Consider the following 20,597-nt stretch of genomic DNA (forward strand, 5'->3'; position numbering starts at 1 on the left):
GAAATAAATGTCATGAGCAGAGGTAGATTTGCTTCTTTCTTCAGACTTAAACAGGAGCAACATAAGACCAATATTCAGTGATTCAGACAATTCTCTATGTTACCCTCTCACCGTCTATCTCACTAGCCTTCATTATACACCTCTTCCTGGAATAAAAACAAATACTGGCAGGAGGCTTACGTGAAATAAGACAGTAGGGCTGGACCTACCCTATTTATTTGTTTAGCAGTGCTGATCAAGCACAAGTTAACATTTTTGCTTCAAGATAATAAGAGTTCTAAGGTATTTTAGGACCCAAGAGCTGCAAAAACAGCAACTGTTTCCACAGTAATACCAAGAAGTGTTAACAAAGGGACATAGGGTTGGTTTGTGCAGCACATTTTCTTTCTCAAAAGACTTAGAAATGTGGTGGTAGCTGCCTCCTCACCCTTAAGGCAGAGGAGGAGAAAAGGATCTTAATCCTGACCTTCATCTTGTCAAGTCATAACAGATTTAAAGCCTACACAGTACAGTGGCCATCTTTTTTGAACTGCCATAGATGCCAAATGACTCTTCTGCACTGTCTTTTGCTACAATTTGCATCCACTTAGCCATCTTTTTCTTGGGGAGAAGGTTCCTCTGAGGAGAGAGAAGACAATGCTGTGCCCCAGTACTGCTGAGGCTACTACTTGCTGTGCCCTCATGTACATGCTTTCATCAGCACAGAACTTCAATCTTGGACAAGAAACAACAGATGGGAACCTACCAACAGAAAGAATTCAGAAAGAAGTGACAACATCCCAGCAAGGAAACTGTGGCTGCAGTACCCCATTGTGAAGTCATTTGTAGGTATTACGGCCAGAGAAAGTTTTGAGAAAGATTTGGGAGTGGATAGCAAGAACCGAAGGTGTTCTTTTCTAAGAAACACCTCAATTACAAAAGTGCATGCAGAGGTTTTCTTTTAACAGGAGGACATACCAAGGTAGTATTGCTGGCAGGACACCCACATGTGTTGCTGCCTCTCAGGCAGATGTCCCCTCCTTAAATCCAAGTACTCTTCTAGATCACAGGTAATGCTGAAAAATGGGATGATGTGAATGAAAGCCTTCCTTTCCACATCATATAAGTTACACTGCAGACTCAAATAAACTGCACTGTTAGAGTAACTTTGCAGGGCTCAACAAAGTCAGTGCATTTTGCTGAAATTCAAAGTTTTCTGAACAAGTAATTGTGTCAAAGAAAGGAGTGCTAGTACAACGGTTTGCACAATAAATATTTGTTAGTATGCCACCAAATAAACCTGTATTTTGCCTTAATTATCTTAATAGCAGTTGTACTCGGAGAAGTTCAGAAAATTTGAAAGCTTCTACCTCCATTGCAAAGGTCCATAAGACTACTAACACTAAAAGTCTTCCCATAACAATGCACATTTTATGTTTGTTTACCATTTTTCCTTTCTTTCTGAGTGCTCTTACATCTGTCTGTGTACAATTTACTTACTGTGCTGTTTCCAAGAGCTGACAGAGTTTTGCTCAAGCTTTCTTCTTAGTCCATCCATAGAGAATACATGGAGCTTCAGACAAAGTGGAACATGTGGGGAAAAAAAAAGGTTGAAGAGCTCTACAACTCCTAAATGCATTTATGGAAAGGCAGGTTTATTTCAGTGTTTTTCTTCTTGTTTTTCTTAAGGTCTTCCACTTCAAGAGACAGATGTTTGAAGATATTTTCAATTCTTCTTAGCACCCAATTATCTTCATCAGCTAAACCCATTTTGTTTAAACCAGTGAATTAAAGACACCATGCAGAAGAAGCAAAATCGTCTGAAAATAAAATGTTACACATATTAAAAAAGACTGATGTTTATATAGACAGCAATAAACATACTAGATTTTAAACAATATGCTAACATTTATTTGTTATTTATATATTATCCTACTGATTTTCCATAATCAGTGACATTTAATTCGAATTCCCTTTAAGCAAGTTGTAATTAGGGCTTTATCATACTTGACTATAGGTATATAATCCCTCAAGTCAAAACAGAAAATAAAATGGATGGTACTGTGATCAGTTCTCTCATTCCAAAAATATTTTTTTTGCCTCCAAAGCTTTGCATGGAAGAAAACACTTCTGAAAAAATGATACAAATAGTTTTGACATTAGGCAAAGTAAACAAGCAAAATAAAGATGGAAAAATCATGTGGTCAGTTTGCAAGTGCTGTTTATTGTTTGAGGCAGGGTTAAAGCCTTTTATAAAGAGAAGAACATATATGCAACCAGACTGAAAGTGACATTAGGTTATTCTAAACAAATATTCAGAACCTGCTGCCTATAATATGCCATGGCCAAAACATGTATAGGCATCAAAAAGAACAATACAATACAAACAAACAAAAATTGCATGTTATTTTAGTAGCCAAGAGGGAAGACAAGTGCCCTAAATATACTTCTAAGGATTATTTTAGGGGGGGATGGGGGGGTGGGGGCAGCGGAGGGGGAAGAGAAGTAAAAAATGAAAACAAAAAGGCCTGTAGTTTTCATTGCTGTAGTATCTTCTAGGGTATCTAATGTGAATCTGCATTTCATCTGTAACTATCCAGGACATTAGCAGAGCAATTACAAATGGCCAAAACCTACTTTCCAGACAGCAGTTTGTGTAGCAAGCAGCTCAGAGTTCAATTTAAACTCAAAATACCAGACATGCTCCACGGGTAGTATGAACGACATCACTCTATATTGTTCATTGGTGATTTTAAGTATCTGCTTGACTTACTACAGACTTCTGGAGTGAGTAAAGTCTTCCAGTTACTGTGCAAGGCCTCAGACACTCAGCAGCAGCAACTTTTCCTTTTTCACTCCAACAGTCCCACTGTTTTACACAGAACAAATTAATTTTGTAATTGGCTTCACTTCTATCCACAAGAACAGCTGACAATTGCCAAAAACAGTGGACATCTTCTAAAAATTAACACTTATCCTCTAGGAAAGTAAACTAAGGGCACCATCTAATTACAACAAGCCAAACACATCCAGATGATGACACTCAACCAGGAACAATATACATGTGTTATGAACAGCCCAGAGGATAGCATTTTCGTGTATTCCTAAGCCAATCACACTGTAACTAGTAGCACTAAACATGATATATTTATTAAGTATTAGGATCTTTTTTTCACATAAAGATATTCATGATTCTAAGTATCTCAATCTGTTTCTTAGAGAAGCAAGAAATACGCTATGCACTGTTGGTTTTTCACTGAAAACTTCACAGTAGCCTTTCTTATGTAGACTTCAAATGGGATTAAACAGAACTTTTCTCCAGAACATATTAGTAAAGCTGTTAATTATGTTAATTTCTTCACTTACTTTTATTGACATATTTCCCTGCTGAGCAATCATACCCATCTGGTGGCAATTTTATTTTACATCCCTCTTTCTAAGCCCTTTTTTCCTTCCAAATTTAAGTGTTTAATTCTAAATGTACTCTCTACACAAGTAAAATATATATTGCATAACAAACCAGGAATAATACATACGGTGAATATCATAATTGAGTGCCTTTCCAACTACACAGATAGCCTATGCTACTACTGCAGTATTAAAAATGACCCCTCTTCTGAAGATCAAGGTACATACATTTGAGATGTTATTTAATAATTTAAAAAAAAAAAAAAAGTTTCTCTGTAAAACTGTTCAACTCTTTTTCCTTTGCTTATGAGTAAAATACAAATTGATTGTAGTTTGCATTGATGAAATATTTTTTGGATACATCTTTTCCTGTTGAAAGAGACCATAATCCATACAGGCTCATTTGTGGAAAAACCAAGAATACCCTATGAAGAGGATTTGTGTGAGCATATAGGAGATAATAGAAACAAAAGTCCTTAATTCACAAGAAAAAAAAAAAAAACAACAAAAACCTTAGAATAGATAAGGGGCTTTTTCATCTGAAATTATATCCCTTCTCTTTTATAAACACTTTGCTATCACCAACCACTCTCACTCAACAGGCGAGCAGGAGATAAACATGCTGGTTTTGCGTGGCGCCAGCCAATGGAGCATGCTCAGTGAAGGCCCAGGTGTGACCCCAGCTCTCCTGCGTGCAGCAGCTGGACTGGGCAATCCATCACTGCACTCCTCCTGTCAGGCCGGGTGCTCTGCCACAGCTGTCTGTCACGCTGGTGGATGGGACCTGCTTAAAGGCAATCATGTCAATCTCTATGTGACTACTCAGACTGAGATGGAAGGATGAACTTGACAGGCCTGGCAAAGTCAGCAGAAGGCACTAGAGGACTTTAGTTACACACTTAAAATTTAGATTCAATTTGTGCTTCTTATGTGGAGGGACTGAAGTGGCATGAAATAGTGAAGTGTTTTATAGCTGGTCGTCTCGGATGAATCTGTTGCCTTCGGAATGTTTTCCATAGTAAATGTAGCGGCATTTTCCCAAGATACCTACAGGAAAAAGGAAATGAATTACAATTAGGAAAGTGGTAGAAATTACAATTAGGAAAGTGATGCAGAAGCACAAAAGCAGGGAAATTTGAAAGAGGGAAGAGAACGGTTCTCTTGTCTTGTAAAAAAAAAAAGAAAAGAAAAGTTTGTTCCTTAGTAATATTCAGTATTACCATTTCAATCAGCAGTGTGTAACCGACAGGGAAAGTGTGTGTTCAGATACCTGTGTGAGCTATCCTGTTAAACAAATATCCATAGATGTCTTCAAAAATTGAATCATGTTGGTACATCATATGTTCTATTTTAAATTACAGTGATCCTCTGCAACTTTTGAAAAACAGAGAGCATAGACTGGGCTCACATTTTGCACTGTCTTCAGTTTCCACGCTATATCTTTAAATGGTTTTCCCAGTGAATAAAAAACAATTCCAATAGTTAACTATGCTAAATGTCTGTGCACATGGAGAATGCTTTCAAAAAATCAGCCTGAACAACGATTCTGGGAGAACAGGAACATTATTCTCTGCACATGCAGGAGGTAAGATGCCTGAGGAAGCTTTAACTGCTGTGGATGAGACATACATACCTGCAGATCTCACAACTTTATTCAAAAGCATCCCCTCTGGTGGTACTAAGTGGTATGCAAAAGCGTAAGTTCACAGTCACATCCCACCTGTGAACATCCTCAAAGATGCTAAATTTTGCTAGCAGAGTTATCCTTTGTTCCCCCAGGCACACACAGTCAAATTAAAGTCACCTCTTGCACACAGAAGTAAGGTGAAAGAGTCTCCTCTATCTTGGGAGTGTCTAGCACAAGTGCTGATGTACCTAGCTCTTCCCTGTAAGGGCATACATAACCTTGCCAAAAGGATACTGTCACTGCCATACGTAAGGGGGAAAGATGGGGAAGGAGCTGACCCTCAACTCCCTGTAGTTCCGGCTTTCCAGAACTCACACAGCAGGTATTGTTTCCACTCGCAGTGTCAATAAAATATGCAAATTTTTATATTCTGCATATATTTTTCCAGTGTAACGTGTACCTGATAAGAAGCTAACATCTTGAAAGGCATGGGCTGTGGGCATGTAACCCATGTTCTTCCTTCCTTTTAAGAAAGGACAGTAACACATTCTTATGGAAAAAAATAAAAAATGGACTGTCTTGTCATTCTTTGTGAATAACACATTTCAGGAGAGCAAAAGTGGAGCCTATATGGCGCACTCCTCTTCTCCACAGAGCTTTCATCAATAATTTCAATTTCCATCATTTCAATAGTAAACCTGTTTCCACATTTGAAGTGTGATGTTTTCGTTCCTAAACAAGCATCTAGGAAAAAGCAAAATTTCCCCCCTAAAGTGATGGCATTCCAAGTCAGACTGCAGTAAGCATTAGGTCTAAATGTAAAGGATATGAACAGTTGACTAATGGTATTCTTCAGACTGCTTTTTCCCTGGCATTGATAGAAGTGTTGTTTGAGGTCTGCCGCATTTCTTGAGGACTGGAAGCGAGACTGTTTATAGAGATGCTGGTGAGAGAGTGCTGTTTGATGAATGCTGGAGACTGTAGCTAGGTGTCAGCGCTTAGAAAATGAGGCAAGGACATGAGGTATTAATATTGTCAATGATCTCTTGACAGGAAAACAGATACTGCATTCACCGTCAGATTTAAATAGACATCAAGTGCATTAATGACAAAAGGGCAGACTTCAAACAAAGGGGGCTGTATGGTGCTGTACTGAGCGAGTCTCCGAGTTGGCAATAACCTGATCTGAAAAGACACTGTCAGGACTACAGACAGGCCACGAATTGTGTGCGGTGACAGAAAACAGAGATGCTGACAGAGATACCAGTGCCATATTATGCCAAGTATATTCCAGCGCTGTCTTCAGCCCTAACTAAATCTGACATCATTTCCTATCGCTTATAGTATTCTCCTCTGCTCCAGCAGAATATTTCTCCCCAGACATCATTACAAACTCCAGTGTAGTTTTAAAGTTACTGGCAGGCCTGTTCTGTCACGGAGGTTGGGTCTAGAGGCCTAAGGATAACCTCAGTCAATCTAAATTTGGAGCTTGCTGGAGAAGTGCTCTCATTTTCACTGATATCTCAGCTACTTGAGGTGATCTGAACGCTAAAGTGTGAGGAGCTGTCACCTTGAATAAAATCCTTAAAGTAAAGACGCTCGGTTCCTGGGATGTTCAGCAAAGATGTCGGACAGTCTGGCAGCAGGAAATGAAATCCAGCTGCTGCTGCTCGCCTGGGGATAAAGGTGCTTGGGCTAGTGACAGTTAAAGTCAGCTGAAATTTTTGAACTCCTGCAGCCTACAATTGTTTAAATTAAGGAAGTGTTGTCTCCACAGAGATTCCCTACCAAGGCGTACAGCTGTGATTCGATTGCCAGGCATATTGCACACACTGCTCAGAGTCCTGATAAAAGCACAGTTGAAAATGTTGCCATGAGACTCTATTTATCATGAAGGTTATTTGTAAAACAATAATCTGGCTCATAAATTAAATGCAGTGACTGATTGGGTTTTGTTTTGTTTTCTCTCTCCTTCTCCCACCTTCCACTGACATCTGCAGAAAAACAAGAACTACGAAAGGCTTATGTGCTGCAGTAAGGGGCCTGATGCTAAGATAGGTCATACGTGAATTTCAGCATTCTGCAGTTTGCCATCCTGCCCATCTGCAATTCTATTCTCTCCTTGCAGTTCAGAGGCATGAGGACACTTGCAGTTTTGCACACGGAAAAGAGGAGGAACAAGGGGGAAACAATACATCTGCGACTTTTGTGTTGTTTTTTAATTAAAATATCTGACATTGGCTTTAGTAAGCTAAGTATACCTCCTATGTATCAAAACAACATACAGCATCCTGAATGAGGTTTCTGTTCGCGGTTCATGAGAAATGACAACACAAGGTCTCTTGAGAGATCATCTTCCCCCAAATAAGGCTTCTAATTTTTCTTAAGTAGCTGCTTCTACCATCACCACAAGCTGTTAAAACTACAAGTATGAAAAAAATGCATTGGAAAAAAATCATTTTTAAATTCACTCTTTATCTTTTAAATGTTTTCCCCATTCAGAATGGATGTTCTAATTATGCTGGTAAGTAATGACCTTGCAGTTGCTTGCATGTGTTTTGGTATCAGTCTTTCTTCACAAACACATTGTAATGTCAGCAACACCAGCTTTTCCCTAGCTGAGGGAAAACCCAATTATCCAAATAAATAAATAAATATATACATGCATACTAAAGCATGTGAAAAACTGTTCAAGTCATGTTTGCTCCTTTTAAATTGGGCACGTGTTTCAGAGAGCTACTGTGCAATTTGATTTCTATACACTTTCCTAGAGTAAGAAAAGTTTGTAGATCTTCATGTATTATGTGGAAAATACTAAAAAGAATTTGCAGTGAGATGTAAAAAACTTATAGGTCACACAGCCACAGCCATAGGTCCAAATTCAGCTCAAGCCAACAGAAACCTAAGGGAAATATTATCTGGCAGTATCTTTTTGTTCACACTTTTTTTCCTAATAAATGACTGCTCTGCAGCAATTTGAAACACCTTTCAGCCATCATTGTGAGGGGCCTCTGCTAGTGGCACAGCCTTCTTTGATAGCATTCATCTTTCTTCAAAAAGTAATGGCTAAAACTAAACAGTCAAGTCAAAACTTCTGCTTCTCCCACCCAAAACTATTGCCACATCTGATCAAGATGCCCCTCAAGCACCCATTTTAACATCAAATGTTTTTAACAAAGCCTTCTGCAACTACAAACAACAAAGTATTCACACTTACAGTTGTTTGTCAAACAAATTGGTTTACAGCATACAGCTGGTAACACATTTCAGCATACAGTCCCTTGCCTACCTTTCAAGTGAGCTAAACACAGGTTAGGTCACTGGGGTCAGACAGTATGCATAGACTGCTCATACACAGACTTGATATTCTAATGAGATTCCACTTTGCCTAAGTTTAATTTGAGTACAGTACCTAAATCCTCCACTGCCAATTTGTATTTGATCCATATTCATCTCTCTTTTCACAACCTGCTGTTGTATAGTTTTGCTATGGGCTATTAAACAGCTGCCATGTTCCACCAAGAAGCTGGGTGCATTTCAGTGTGGTTATACTACCAATCTGCAAATTGTTTTGAGACCCTTCAGGATGAAATATCAAGACCATTATCTTTTTTTTTCTTTTTTTTTTTTTTTTTCCTACAGGCACTTGGGCATTTTCTACAATTAATGAACAGAAGTTGTAAAATTCCCTTAAAAATTAATATGAACTTCTTTCACCTGAAATAATTCCCTATCTACACTATTCAGAGAAGAATAAATACAAATCTACAAATAATTTCACATCAACAACGCTACTGATTTAGGCAAATCAGTTATAGTAATTTCCAAGTCTCAAATCCTTTTATGTAAAGGTATAAATGAAGCTGGTTTAAAACAGAAAACAAACCTTTAGCTCAGGAGATCAAGAAGTCTTCATTTTATGTTTGTCTCCATGGAATATTAACAACTTTACATCTACTTGATAAATTATTTTAAATTTCACTTTGACTTCCACAAATAGTGAGGCACTAGGGTTTGTCAAGAAATTAGGAAACTAATTGTCTCAGACCTTCAGTAACATATATTTGGTAATATTTAGGCTACTTTGTTTTGCTAAATCAGCATTATGTATATACTCTCACAGTCATTCTAGTGTTGTGCTTTTTAAAAAAAGATAAATGCAAAATCATTCTAATGATAGCTCAGCTATTTATTATGTAATCATCATTAAGAACATGAAAGCAATTAAATGCTTTAAGAAGTATCAAAGTATTTCCAAACACATTTTCAAAATATTTGCTTCTTTATCCTCCAAAAAAATATTTTCTGACACAGATTAATTGAAATGGACCGGCTAATTATTTTAAAACAATTATTTATTTACTTATTTTTACGAAAGGCCTGAAATTCAGGCAAATCAGACTGATATTTGTGCAGCACAGATCCATGTAAAGCTTCACAGAACACAAGGGCAGGACCTGAGAAGGATGTGAGAAGGAGGGGAGATGCTAACTATCCCACAGTGATAAGAAAAAAGAATAAACAGAAAGTTGACTTGGGCCCAAGTAGGGAGCTTTAATTTTTACTGAGTCTCCTGGCTGTAGCATAAGGGAGATACTTTACAAATGCAAAACATGAACTGTCAGGCCTTCCAGTCATTTTTGTAGGTATGTGGAAACAAGAAGAATAGTATGAGGAATTAGGAACAATATGTCATTTACCTTTGGTGAACTGTTAAAGCCCAAAGCAGTAAAGAATGCATTTGAGGGTTTTGTGACCCATTATAAACTAAATTTAGTTACAATTTTAAAATGATAAAGTTAATGAAGGACAAGAGTGGAGGGAGATGTAGATAGTCTTCACGATTGGTTTTGGTGAAACAAAACAATAGCTTCTACTGAATATGCTCCAGCCTGTGAAGTTTCTGACAAAGGAACCAGAGAAGATCAGTTGGAAGGTAAGTATAAGGGACCATGTAAGTCACTAAGTGCTCCTGGAGCAGTGAAGTATGTAACTCCAAGAGATCTACTCGAGCTTTCACCCTGTCCTTCCAGCATAAAACCCAGTGCCATGGAGCAAACAAATCACTGTCAGTATGGAACAGCTCAAGCTCAAAAATTGCAACGTGACCCAGAAGAACAGAAGAGCTGCATCTGTTAATGTCAGCATGAAGGAATCCATGCCCACTACCATTCAACCTGCTGGTTGTGAATGCAGCTCCCAGAATGCCTGACTACAGGTGGAACTCATGGCAAAAGGTCAAGACTCCTTAAATTACTGCAATGGGAACAACAGAAAGAGGAGCATACAGCCAACAAAGAAACAAAAAAAAAAACTTTGGTTGTGCTACAGCTGAAAGAGACTGAAACATGTCCAGTCCTCACGCAGGCTAACCTCCTCTCAGCCAGCTCTAGCAATAAGTGCACACATGGAGGGTCACTCCAGTGGTGACAGAACACAAATTCCCACCCTCCTGTCAGTATGCTCAGTCCCTCTGATGGCCAAATTCCCAGAGCCCTCACAGTCTGAAACCCCTCCTTTCCATTCTCATTATTTTCTATGGCAATTCCTGGTAGTCTATTTTCACCATTATAAGGATTTTGAAGAAGAGTGGCTATCTGTTAGAGTCTTGTCTCACTCTAAGTCTGCATCACTATCCTGTATCCATTTCTTTTGTCTTGCTTATTTTGACCTATATGTTTGTGAGCACCTGATGGAAAAAGCAACTTGCCCGGATCATCACACTCCCTGCGTGGGTAACACTGCTAAAAGAAAGGTAGCCTTTGCATTCACGGAGATGAATTACCTCTTTGCTCTGCACCCTGCACAGGGATTAAAAAAAAAATGATAATATTTTCCTCTGGACACCCAGAGCATGAAGTAGTGCTTCAGACTGAAAGAAATTACTGAACAGCACAAAATTAAATCCACATCCAGTCTGTGTCAGTGGTGTTGGAATTACACACCTATTCTAGAACTGAGAGGAATCAGAGCAGGGAAACTAAGACCCTGAATTATTGCAAGTATCCTGCACAGACAAGTGCTGTGACATGTCAAGTCTCACTGGCCTGTGTCTAGGAAGGGGGAGGGGGAATGGGGGAGTATGTGGAGAATTGAGAGTAGGGGAGGGGAAGGAAAGCAGTCAACAGGGAGAGGATGTTGGAAAAATTTGCAGTGAAGGTGATAGGAATACAAAGATGTGAAGTTTGCATCCCAGGCCAAGGGAGCTGCATAAATGTTCAGTGTAAACTAGCAGTCAAGCTGATGTGTGATAAAGTGCAGCCTGCTGTAAATACACTTCAGGGCTCTCAAAGCAGCTGGGATGAAACTTGTAATTTGGAAGATGGGAGAGAGTAAAGAAAAAAGAGAAAAGAAAAAAAATGCACTGCAAGCTTTTTCTCACATAATCCGTTACTGGAAAATTGAGAAGCTTGCCCAAGTCTGTGGGAATAAGCTGATGAGCTGATACTTAATAATAAACCATATTGTGTCATGATGCGGAGTCATCTAGATCCATTCAGGCCACAAACTATATTACTTTATACAGCCCTGGCTGACATACATTTAAAGCCCTCTACACATTAAGGAGCCATTAGGCTGACAGATTAAAAGTTATCTTGGAGCTAATGTTTCCATTATGCGTATCCTGGCAGTGGAACAATCAACACACTGTTCCTCAGATGTCATACTTTGTTTAAAAAAGGGTAGGGGGGAGAAAAGGGGAAAAGGAGGGTATCACTCCCTCCTTGAATGACATTGACATGACCAGCTTTGATCTGGGCATGTGCTGTCTACAGAATCTTTACTGTTGGCTAAAATGGGAGCATTTCGGGCATAATACTTTAAATCATTAACCAGTCCCATGCTCCTCTGGGTATCATTGTTACACTTTAAGGTCCCGCACTTGGGATTTCTTTGGAATCTTTCCATGCTTATTGTAACCATCATCAGAGAAATATGCTGGGGGTGGGGTAGGGGGTGTCTCACTCTGAAGACAATGAAGCAAGAAGTACTAAATGTAAAAACTGTCGTGTTTTTATTTTCTTTTTTTCTCCATCCTTACCATGCTCTCTCTCTCAGATAGTGTCAGGGATTGAATTAATATAGGCTCTACAACAAAATATTTCTTGTTGAATGTGCTGAAATTTTTAAGCAGATGTTCCTAAATTCTCAAGCACATAAATTGTATATGCAATTTTAAAGAAACCCACGTACACAGGAAATATCTTACCAATACACCCGGTATAACAGGTGAAATCATACTTTGTATATAGAGAATTCCACTCTTGAGGGGAATGGAGGAAAAGACAGATGGGTTAACAGCTCTTTTTGTCTTTTGAACATTTCCACATACGTAGTCTAAATAAAAGCAGTAGTCTAAAGGCAGAGCAAATAACTGTAAGGACCCAATAACATCCAGACTGAGATTGCTAAATATCCCTCGTCTTTCAAGCTGTGCCAGAGCAGCTTCATCACTCTCAGCTGATGGCCAGTACCCGCCGAGGACCAGCAGTGGCCCCAGCCAGCAGCCGGCAGCAGCAGCACTAGAGGGCAGCATGCATTTGTCTAACGAACGGACTGCGCCAGCCAGCGAAATACTCCACTCTGGCAATTAAAGCAATGCCGTTTGTTGGTTTTGCAGCCAATTTCTTGTTCTGTCACGATCAAAGCCTGTGTTCATGCTTTCAGCCTCTCGCCCAGGAGTCTGACTGCTGGCGGACTAAACTCGGTGAGCATCAGTTTGTATACACCGATGGCTGCAAAGAGGATGTCACCGTGTAGTGGTCTGAACAAAAGACTCAGACTGTATGGGAGGGAGGTGATGGCCGAGCACACAACCTCGCAAAGCATGGAGTGACACTTGTTGGTCTCGTGAAACATAAATATTAGGGCTCTTTGGAACCATCTTTCTATTACTTTTGATTAAGCACCAGTGTGACCACTTAAATGGTGCTAAGAGACACTTTTATTATATTTGGAATAGTTGGTAAGGAGGTTACAAAATCCCATCTCTACTGTATATTGAAGTTCATCTGTTCAGCATACATTCACCACACTAACTCAGAGTATTTTCAGTTACTTTGGCTAACATGTGCGAAAATGGCAGTTCTGTAGACTGCTCTATACTACATTCTACTAATAATATGCACATTAATCAGCAAAGGAATTAAACCATAAGGAATAACAGGGTCATTAAGAAAACAGAAAGTAAGTATAACTGTATTGCACATCACAAACTTTAACCATTCACAGATTGCACTAGGAATAAAATGCGTGTGTATGTGTGTGTGTGTGGGGGGGGGGGGGGGGGAGGAAGGAAAAAAAAAAAAGAAAGAATGGAAGCATGTTCTTTTAGTAACTGTTATAAAATTAAACAAATGTAGCATGACTTATGGAACAGAAAGCAAACATTTGGAATAATTGCTTGGAAAGTCTGCAAGTATTCCAATAAAATTACAAACTCTTATATGAAAAAAAAATTTAAGCAGCAGAGCCCTTCTGGAGAGCTTAGATATGAATTTGGCTCATCTCGTGAGTAAAATTTGCTTTTGGACCTCAAATGTGTTCCTGCTGGAGGAGTTCACATTAGGGGAAAAAAAAAAAAAACAAAAAACAAAACCACCACCACCAACAACAACAAAAAACACGAAATTCAGTCTGTCTCAACTGGTTCGAAATTTCTCAAGAGAGTCATCTGAAACAAAGACAAGTTGCTTTTCATTTTAGAAGCTGGGAATGAAAGCCTCTCAAATAAAATTAAAGAGAGTAATGAAATAGTGTTGCTGTCACATTATGAAATAATTAAGCGAAACTTCTTTGCATGCCATTACTTGGTCCTTTCCATAACTCCTTCCCCGGAAATAAAGGAAACATTTAACAAATCGCAAATGATAGGATTGCTATGATTCTTTCTAACAGAGAACTAAGGATTCTTTAGGAGCTGATACTACAAGGACCCTAGTTCCCTTAATTTCCAGTGGAAGATGAAGGCATTTAGCACTCTGTGAGATATATACAGTCCCCAAACGACCAGTGAGACCTTTTCCCTCTTCTGTTGCTGTTGCTGTATAGCATATGCAAGCAGCCAAAACCATTCAGCAAATACCTAGTTCTATGGACCCAGTATCGTCTTGTCTCTTAATAGAATTTAGTTCTCTGCTATATCACATCTACACCACCATCTGCTACGCTAAATACTTGCTGGTCATAGCCTAATTCCCAAACATTGGCCGCCTCCAGTACTGAATGCCAAAATATTGTCATTGTTTCCTGTCTCCAACTCTTTCCCCCCCTTCCTCAGCCTCCTTTTCAAAACATGCTAATAAGAAAGGCGCTGAGGTTTAAATCACAAAGGACAGCAGAATGCAGTTTACCAGAGTACTTTTAGCCTCTATGGATGCTTTTGCTAAAGATAAAAGATAGGAGGCTAAGGAATAGCTCAAAAGAGAGGCACATTAAAACCTCTCCATTAGGGTCAGAGTCATTAAAGTTTAGTCAAAGCACCAAAGACTTTCTAACAAGTATTACGCTTAGTAAACGTTTTCCACCGGAGCATGGATATTGGTGAGAGCTTTTGGAGTGTGTCAGTTAATCACTATTCACCCGCTTTGACAGCTTGAAATATTACTCACTTATTTGGCTGGTTCAAATTTGTCAGACTTGACTATGTTGTAAGTTAACATGTCCCCGTGTTAGAAAGGAGCCAACTGGCAAATGTGCACGTTGGACCTAATAAAACACATCTGGACAAACAATCAAGCAGCACTGATCACTGTATCTGCTACAAGCACAAATTAACAGCAACTGTCTCTGAGACTACCAAGGTAAACAGGAAGCAATAACCTGCTGCCACTTTTGTACCAAATGCCCTTTAAATAGTTAACTGAAAAGATAAAGACTCTGCAGTATTCTGTTTCCAAGACATTCAATTGCTTGGTTAAAGCTACATAAACGTTTTAGATTGCTTAGGTCATTTACTGATACAAGAGGAAGAAATGCTCTGAACAGAAGCCGTCCCCCAGACCAGGGAAGGGTTTTCTGCCAAAGAAGCCCCATCTGTCACGGGAAGGCCACTTAGACAATGGCTTTCACGGGTAATGCTGTTCACCTTCATCTCACAATGGGTTCCACTGAAACACAGAGAAAGTGCTCTGCAGATATCAGTTAGTCCTTCAATAGCCATCCCATGGATTCGCATCTAGAGAGCTGGTAGCATACAGCCTGTTTGGTTAAACACATCCAGGAACAGGGTATGAACTGCTGCTGTCAAACCTGGGGCAGCCCTAAGCTGGTTTGGTCCTGGAGGAGGAAATGCTGAGAGCAGTGCTATTAGGCACAGTGACTTCCATCGCATCCTTTGTACTTTCTGTCAGCAGCAAAGCACAACACAACTGCCCTGCTAAATCCCTCAAAGATCTCAAAACAATAACAAAAAATGTTTTAAGAAAGATCTTTCTCAAGGATAAGGAAAGTTTAACCACTTACGTGTGTGCAGAAAACCCCCTGGTCCTTTCAGAGAGGCTCCTGGGAAGCAGCTATATGCTACTGAAATACTTCAGTCTTTGCGTAAAACAAGTTTGACTTCCCTGTTGGCATCTCTGCTGAGAACAGACGCTCACCCTACTCAGAAAACATCAAACGTGGCTTTGTGCTAGCTGTGGCTGGAGTACAGCTGAATACTGAAGGCAGGGGGAGGAGATGTCGTCAAGGAAGCAGTAGTTAACGGGGCAAAGTGAGTGTTATAATCCCCAAATTGCAGTTGGGCTGAATGTTTTCAGACAATTTGCCTGTCTAAACCAAGACAGTATCATTTTTCTTTCTTCTAGGAGAGGGTTAAGAATAATCTGAAGCTGGAAAATGGTTGCTGTTGATACTAGTGAGGCCTTCTCTTTAACTAGATCCTTCAGGAAAAAACAAATTAATCAACAGCCAGCTGAAGTGGGTTTAATGATTGCATTCTGCATACAATCAGCTTTTCCCTTTTCAAGGGCCATCAATATGTCAAGGGAAGACATATCTGAAGGATATAGCTCTTAACATCAAGGTTATCTATTCTCCACAAGGCTCCCACTCCTTACTGGGCTGATACTTTACACTGCCTGTGTCTAACATTTTCATCAACTCTGCAATCAATCAAGGTAATAATGTTGTGCAAAAAATCAATTAACAACGCAATTAAACTTTCCTTATTATCTCAAAGGGCTGAAATAATACCTAAAGGGAAGATAGACTCACTGAATGCAGACATCCATAACCCAATGTGAAAGTGAATTATGAGGTTAGACAGATGCAGGCATGTACTGGCGCTGTTATTTTCAAAGGGATATATCTCATCCAGGCAGTGTATCAGTCACTACCAATCCAATACCCTAAAATTCCGAATTACTTTTAAGAAATATACGATGTGCAATATCCATTTCATATTCTCTTTTAGAGATAAACCCCCCAAAATCTGAACAGGAGTATTATTCAAAGACAAAATGATCTTTCAAAGAGAACATAAAATATAAAAGCTATAATAACATTTACATCTGTATACCACCCATGTCTGTAAATGCAGGTCATCAATTATACATAATCTGCAGTGAATAAGAAACAGAAGAAGCAGCACATTTAAAGTCCAAAGGCTCATTTTTACAAATACCTTGCATCAAATACGCTGAAGGAAGAGCCCCAAAATAAACATATGCAGTAACAATGGTGAGGACTGAAGTATCACTCACTGAAAATAAAACAGAGTACTTATATTATTTTGTAATTACATTCAACCCTCATGGAAACATCATTCCCAAGAGCAGAGAGTTTTAAAGTGCATTAAAAGAATGCAATTAACCCCTTTCTGCTGGGAGGATTTGGCTTTTTGCATGAAGATATTTAAGGATCAGAGTGCCCAGCACACCAACACAATGGAGTTAATACAGTTAGGTGCTGAGGTACAATAGCCATGTGTCAGAGCTGCAGATATAAGTATTTGCAGGAAAAGGAAGAAAAGTAGAGAAAGATCATACCTAAAATCAACTACCATGGAGTTACCGTACTCGTCCCCAGGGTTAAACAAAAAATGCTGCTACAGAAAGAAAACTACCATGACCACACAAGGTGTTTTTTTTATTATTGTTAATTTTTTTTTGACACCTATCATTTCCTATCACACAACCTGAGCATCCCCTCACAACCCCCCTTATTCATTTCTCAATATACACATACTCTGCCTCCAGCCTCCATTGTTTTAATTCAACATAGACAAAAAGAAAATGAAACTAGAAAAAAACGTTTAAGGAAAGAGAAATCTATGGCAGTAACAAGCTAGGATCACATCCTGGAGTAAGCTCAGGAAAATTCAGAAAAGGAAAATGTTTCCCTTACACACTTTGCTTTGAATTCCTCTATTAAAGGGGATCTCTGTGGCTGTGTTAGCAGAGATGTTCTACAAAGCAGTTCTCCCAGCAGGGTTTGCTTAAGCACATAACAGCTGCAGTTTAAAAATGGTCTGTTCTTACACTTAGCTCACATAGTGCAAGAGTATTGTTTGGACCAAAAACATCCTTTTTTTTTTGTTGTTGCTGTTGTTGTTGTTGATAATTCTCTCTGGTTTTGTCTTTGTTTTGCACTTCCTACTCTTCTCCTTGCTGCCTCCCATGCTGTGGAGTCAGTCATAGGTAAGACATAAATACATGAATTTGAAACTAAATCTTTCACAATTTTTGAAACCTCACATACTTTTTCTGCATAGGCTTGGGGCATTAGTATTATTCCAGGATTAGAGAATTCAACCATTACTATTTTAACCTTAAGGAACATAATTAATATGTTTTCATTTTCAATGACTTCATTGTGTGTCTATCAACTGGAACTGCTCCTGCTGTGTATTTGATTCCACTGATGATGGGGTGTGTTGGATTTTAAATGATGTGCTAGCACTTCTGTTCCCTATATACTTTAATTTATGCGTTATTCATAACTTGCATTTGGAGACATGGATGATACACAGATGTAAATGTTATTAAAGCTTTTGTATTTTAGATTCATTGTGAAATACTTCTTTGTTTTCAGATAATTCTTTTAACCATCACAAATAACCAACAATACATGACATTGTCTTGAGACTATTTTCTTTTCTGTTAAGCTTTTAGATGAAGAGATATTTTTTTCCCTCCCTAATGCTCTCACTTCATCAAAATAAAATACAGGATAAACTGACAGATGACAGAGTTACACCTGCAGGAGAATATACAAGTAAACCACTTTTTTGTCATAGACTCATTACACAGAACCAAAACCAAGATATATTTCATTTTTGAATCGCTGTCAGTGTTGTGGATCCCAGTTCATGAGGACTGTGACTGGCATCACCCTCAAACACCACGTTCATATTTCTCAGGAATTCAGTATGAACATGATATAAAAAAAGGCAAACTGCCAATCCATGTCCCCCTAACTTCTTTTTCACTTAGATTTGAGTCATTTTATATCAACACCTTTATATAATTTTAAAAATATGTATAACTATATAACAGATCATGCATCTTTTTTTGCATTGGTGTTATGAAGAAGCTAAACACAAGAATGTACATAAATGCACATAACACATCAGTTTTGCAAAGTGTTATCCAACAAGTAGTCTAAGGCATCTTTTTTTTTTTTTTTTTTGGACAAAAAAGACTTACCTTTTTAAGACAAAAGGTAAGCAGGTAGAATTGTGTTTTTGGTCTGACCAATGTCTCCCTTTCATTTTTTCGCTTTACATGCTGTAAACATATTTATTTATGAGCTTGCTTAAAAATGCAAATAGCTCATCTTCCATTGAGTAGACAACATTAACATTTCCAGATGTTTCTTTAACAATTATTTTATCATCAGGAACAGTGTATAACGCCTTATAAACATGACACCATGACTCTACAACATAACAGGATCTGGCTTTATTCAGTGCCAGTAGCCACCTTATCAGAAGTAGAACCTGATGCCTACATAACAAGCTGATGCTGAGACTAACACCACTGTTAAAATAAAATTGCCTATCTGACAAACAGAAGTGAGGTACCTCTGTAGAAATATGAGATTTCTGCCACTCCCCCAATGCATCTGTCTGCCTTATGCAGTCATTGGTGAAGTCAATACACTATGTTTGAAAATGTAACATCGAGTGGGATGTCAGGCATCAAACCTCTAGCAGATGACTCACTGTACTATTAAGAGCAACGATTTAACAGAATGGAATATTTGAAAAAAGATGGTAAACTGAAGAGAGGATCAGCTTAACTAGTCAGAAAAGAAACAAACCCACAGACTTGAGACCATCCTCCTTTTCTGAAGTGCTTCTACAGCACACATTGCCAGAAAGCTTCAGGAGATCATTCTAGATACTCAAGGACCCTTGGGTAAGATCAGCTAAGAGGACAATAAAAAAGATTACATGAAGATGCTAAAACAAGATCTACCCTTTTTCTTTCACTTTTTAGGGTTTTTGTTTAATTTGGAAGGAGATTGTCTTCTTATAATTCCAAATGATGACAGTGATTTGTTTTTTTTGTTTTTTTTTTCTTTCCCCTTTAAATATCTACAGAAAAATTCCTGTGGGCTTTTGCATAGCCAAGCAACTGTGTAAGCTTGGTGAATCTGGCAGTCTTGGATAGCACCCTTCCCCATTTATAGCAATGATGGGTAAGTCCTGGATACACATGGCTCTAAGATTTATTGACTTCAAGTGCAATTAATATCCAAGCCTCTGGGAAGCTTATATAAAGCTATTAGTCTGTTCAAAGGAGGGTGGGAGGTAAGGGGGGGGGAGATCATCAAATGGTTGTTCTGAAAGTTATTTTTTCTGTTTTTCTTTGCTCGAAAAAGAAGGAGGGGGGCGGGACTTTGTAATTATAAATCTTCTGAAATTGTAACTCAGGAAAAGACTTTTCAAATAAAATGTTTCCCAGAAAAGAATATTTGGCAGTGGTTGGCTCTTGTTTTCCCTAATAACCATTAAAAGTCTGCCCTAGTAAACCATTTTACTGCAACGTTTGAAATGGTAGAGTTTACATTTTATTTAATGAATAGTTGCAGAGCATTAAAGCAACATCTTGTCAGCAAAACAGCTCCTTATCCTCGCTTTGTCTCAATCGGCTTTTTTACATTTCATTTTCAGTGACATGTCAGCCGTCTCTCACCAACCTCAAAGGAAAGTTGAATGCAGGGCTTACAAAGTTAAGCTGACATTTGCTCTCTTCCAATAAAAAATATTTAGTCCATTAAACATAAATACCTGTCATTATGATACATGGACTGGGTACAAGCCTCCCGTTTCCCTCTGATGTTTATTACATCCAAACAACTGCAGTGCCTGCATGTTTTCAACTTTAGTGTATTGATTAAACTTTTAAATGGCTGCCATATAACCCAGGGACATCAGGAAGATTAATTTGCGTCAATGTTCATCTGTAATTCATTAGCCATTTATTCTTTACAACCACATGGGCTATCAAGAAAATGCAGGCCATTTTTCACTCTGCACAGGCTTGGGAACAGATCCTGAAATTTGTGCTGCATACAAATAAGTTCCCCAGGCCCGGCCACTTAAACTGCTTGGTTTTTCAAAAGTAGAAGTTGGGAA

General features: G+C 38.7%; 1 protein-coding gene across 5 annotated transcripts in view; it reads right to left on the reverse strand.

Annotated features, from left to right (window-relative positions):
- Positions 1-2,183: 2,183 nt before the first annotated feature.
- Positions 2,184-20,597, reverse strand: part of LRMDA (leucine rich melanocyte differentiation associated) — a 628,583-nt gene continuing 610,169 nt past the window's right edge. For all 5 annotated transcript variants that reach the window (XM_085554243.1, XM_085554242.1, XM_085554245.1 and 2 more), the window contains one exon: positions 2,184-4,434. In XM_085554243.1, coding sequence (XP_085410369.1) covers positions 4,355-4,434 — 80 coding nt within the window. In that variant the 3' untranslated portion in view covers positions 2,184-4,354. The remainder of the gene's footprint in view (positions 4,435-20,597) is intronic.

The sequence above is a fragment of the Coturnix japonica genome, chromosome 8, assembly GCF_054131305.1.
Source record: "Coturnix japonica strain WE chromosome 8, WE-NBRP24, whole genome shotgun sequence".
Classification (NCBI taxonomy): domain Eukaryota; kingdom Metazoa; phylum Chordata; class Aves; order Galliformes; family Phasianidae; genus Coturnix; species Coturnix japonica.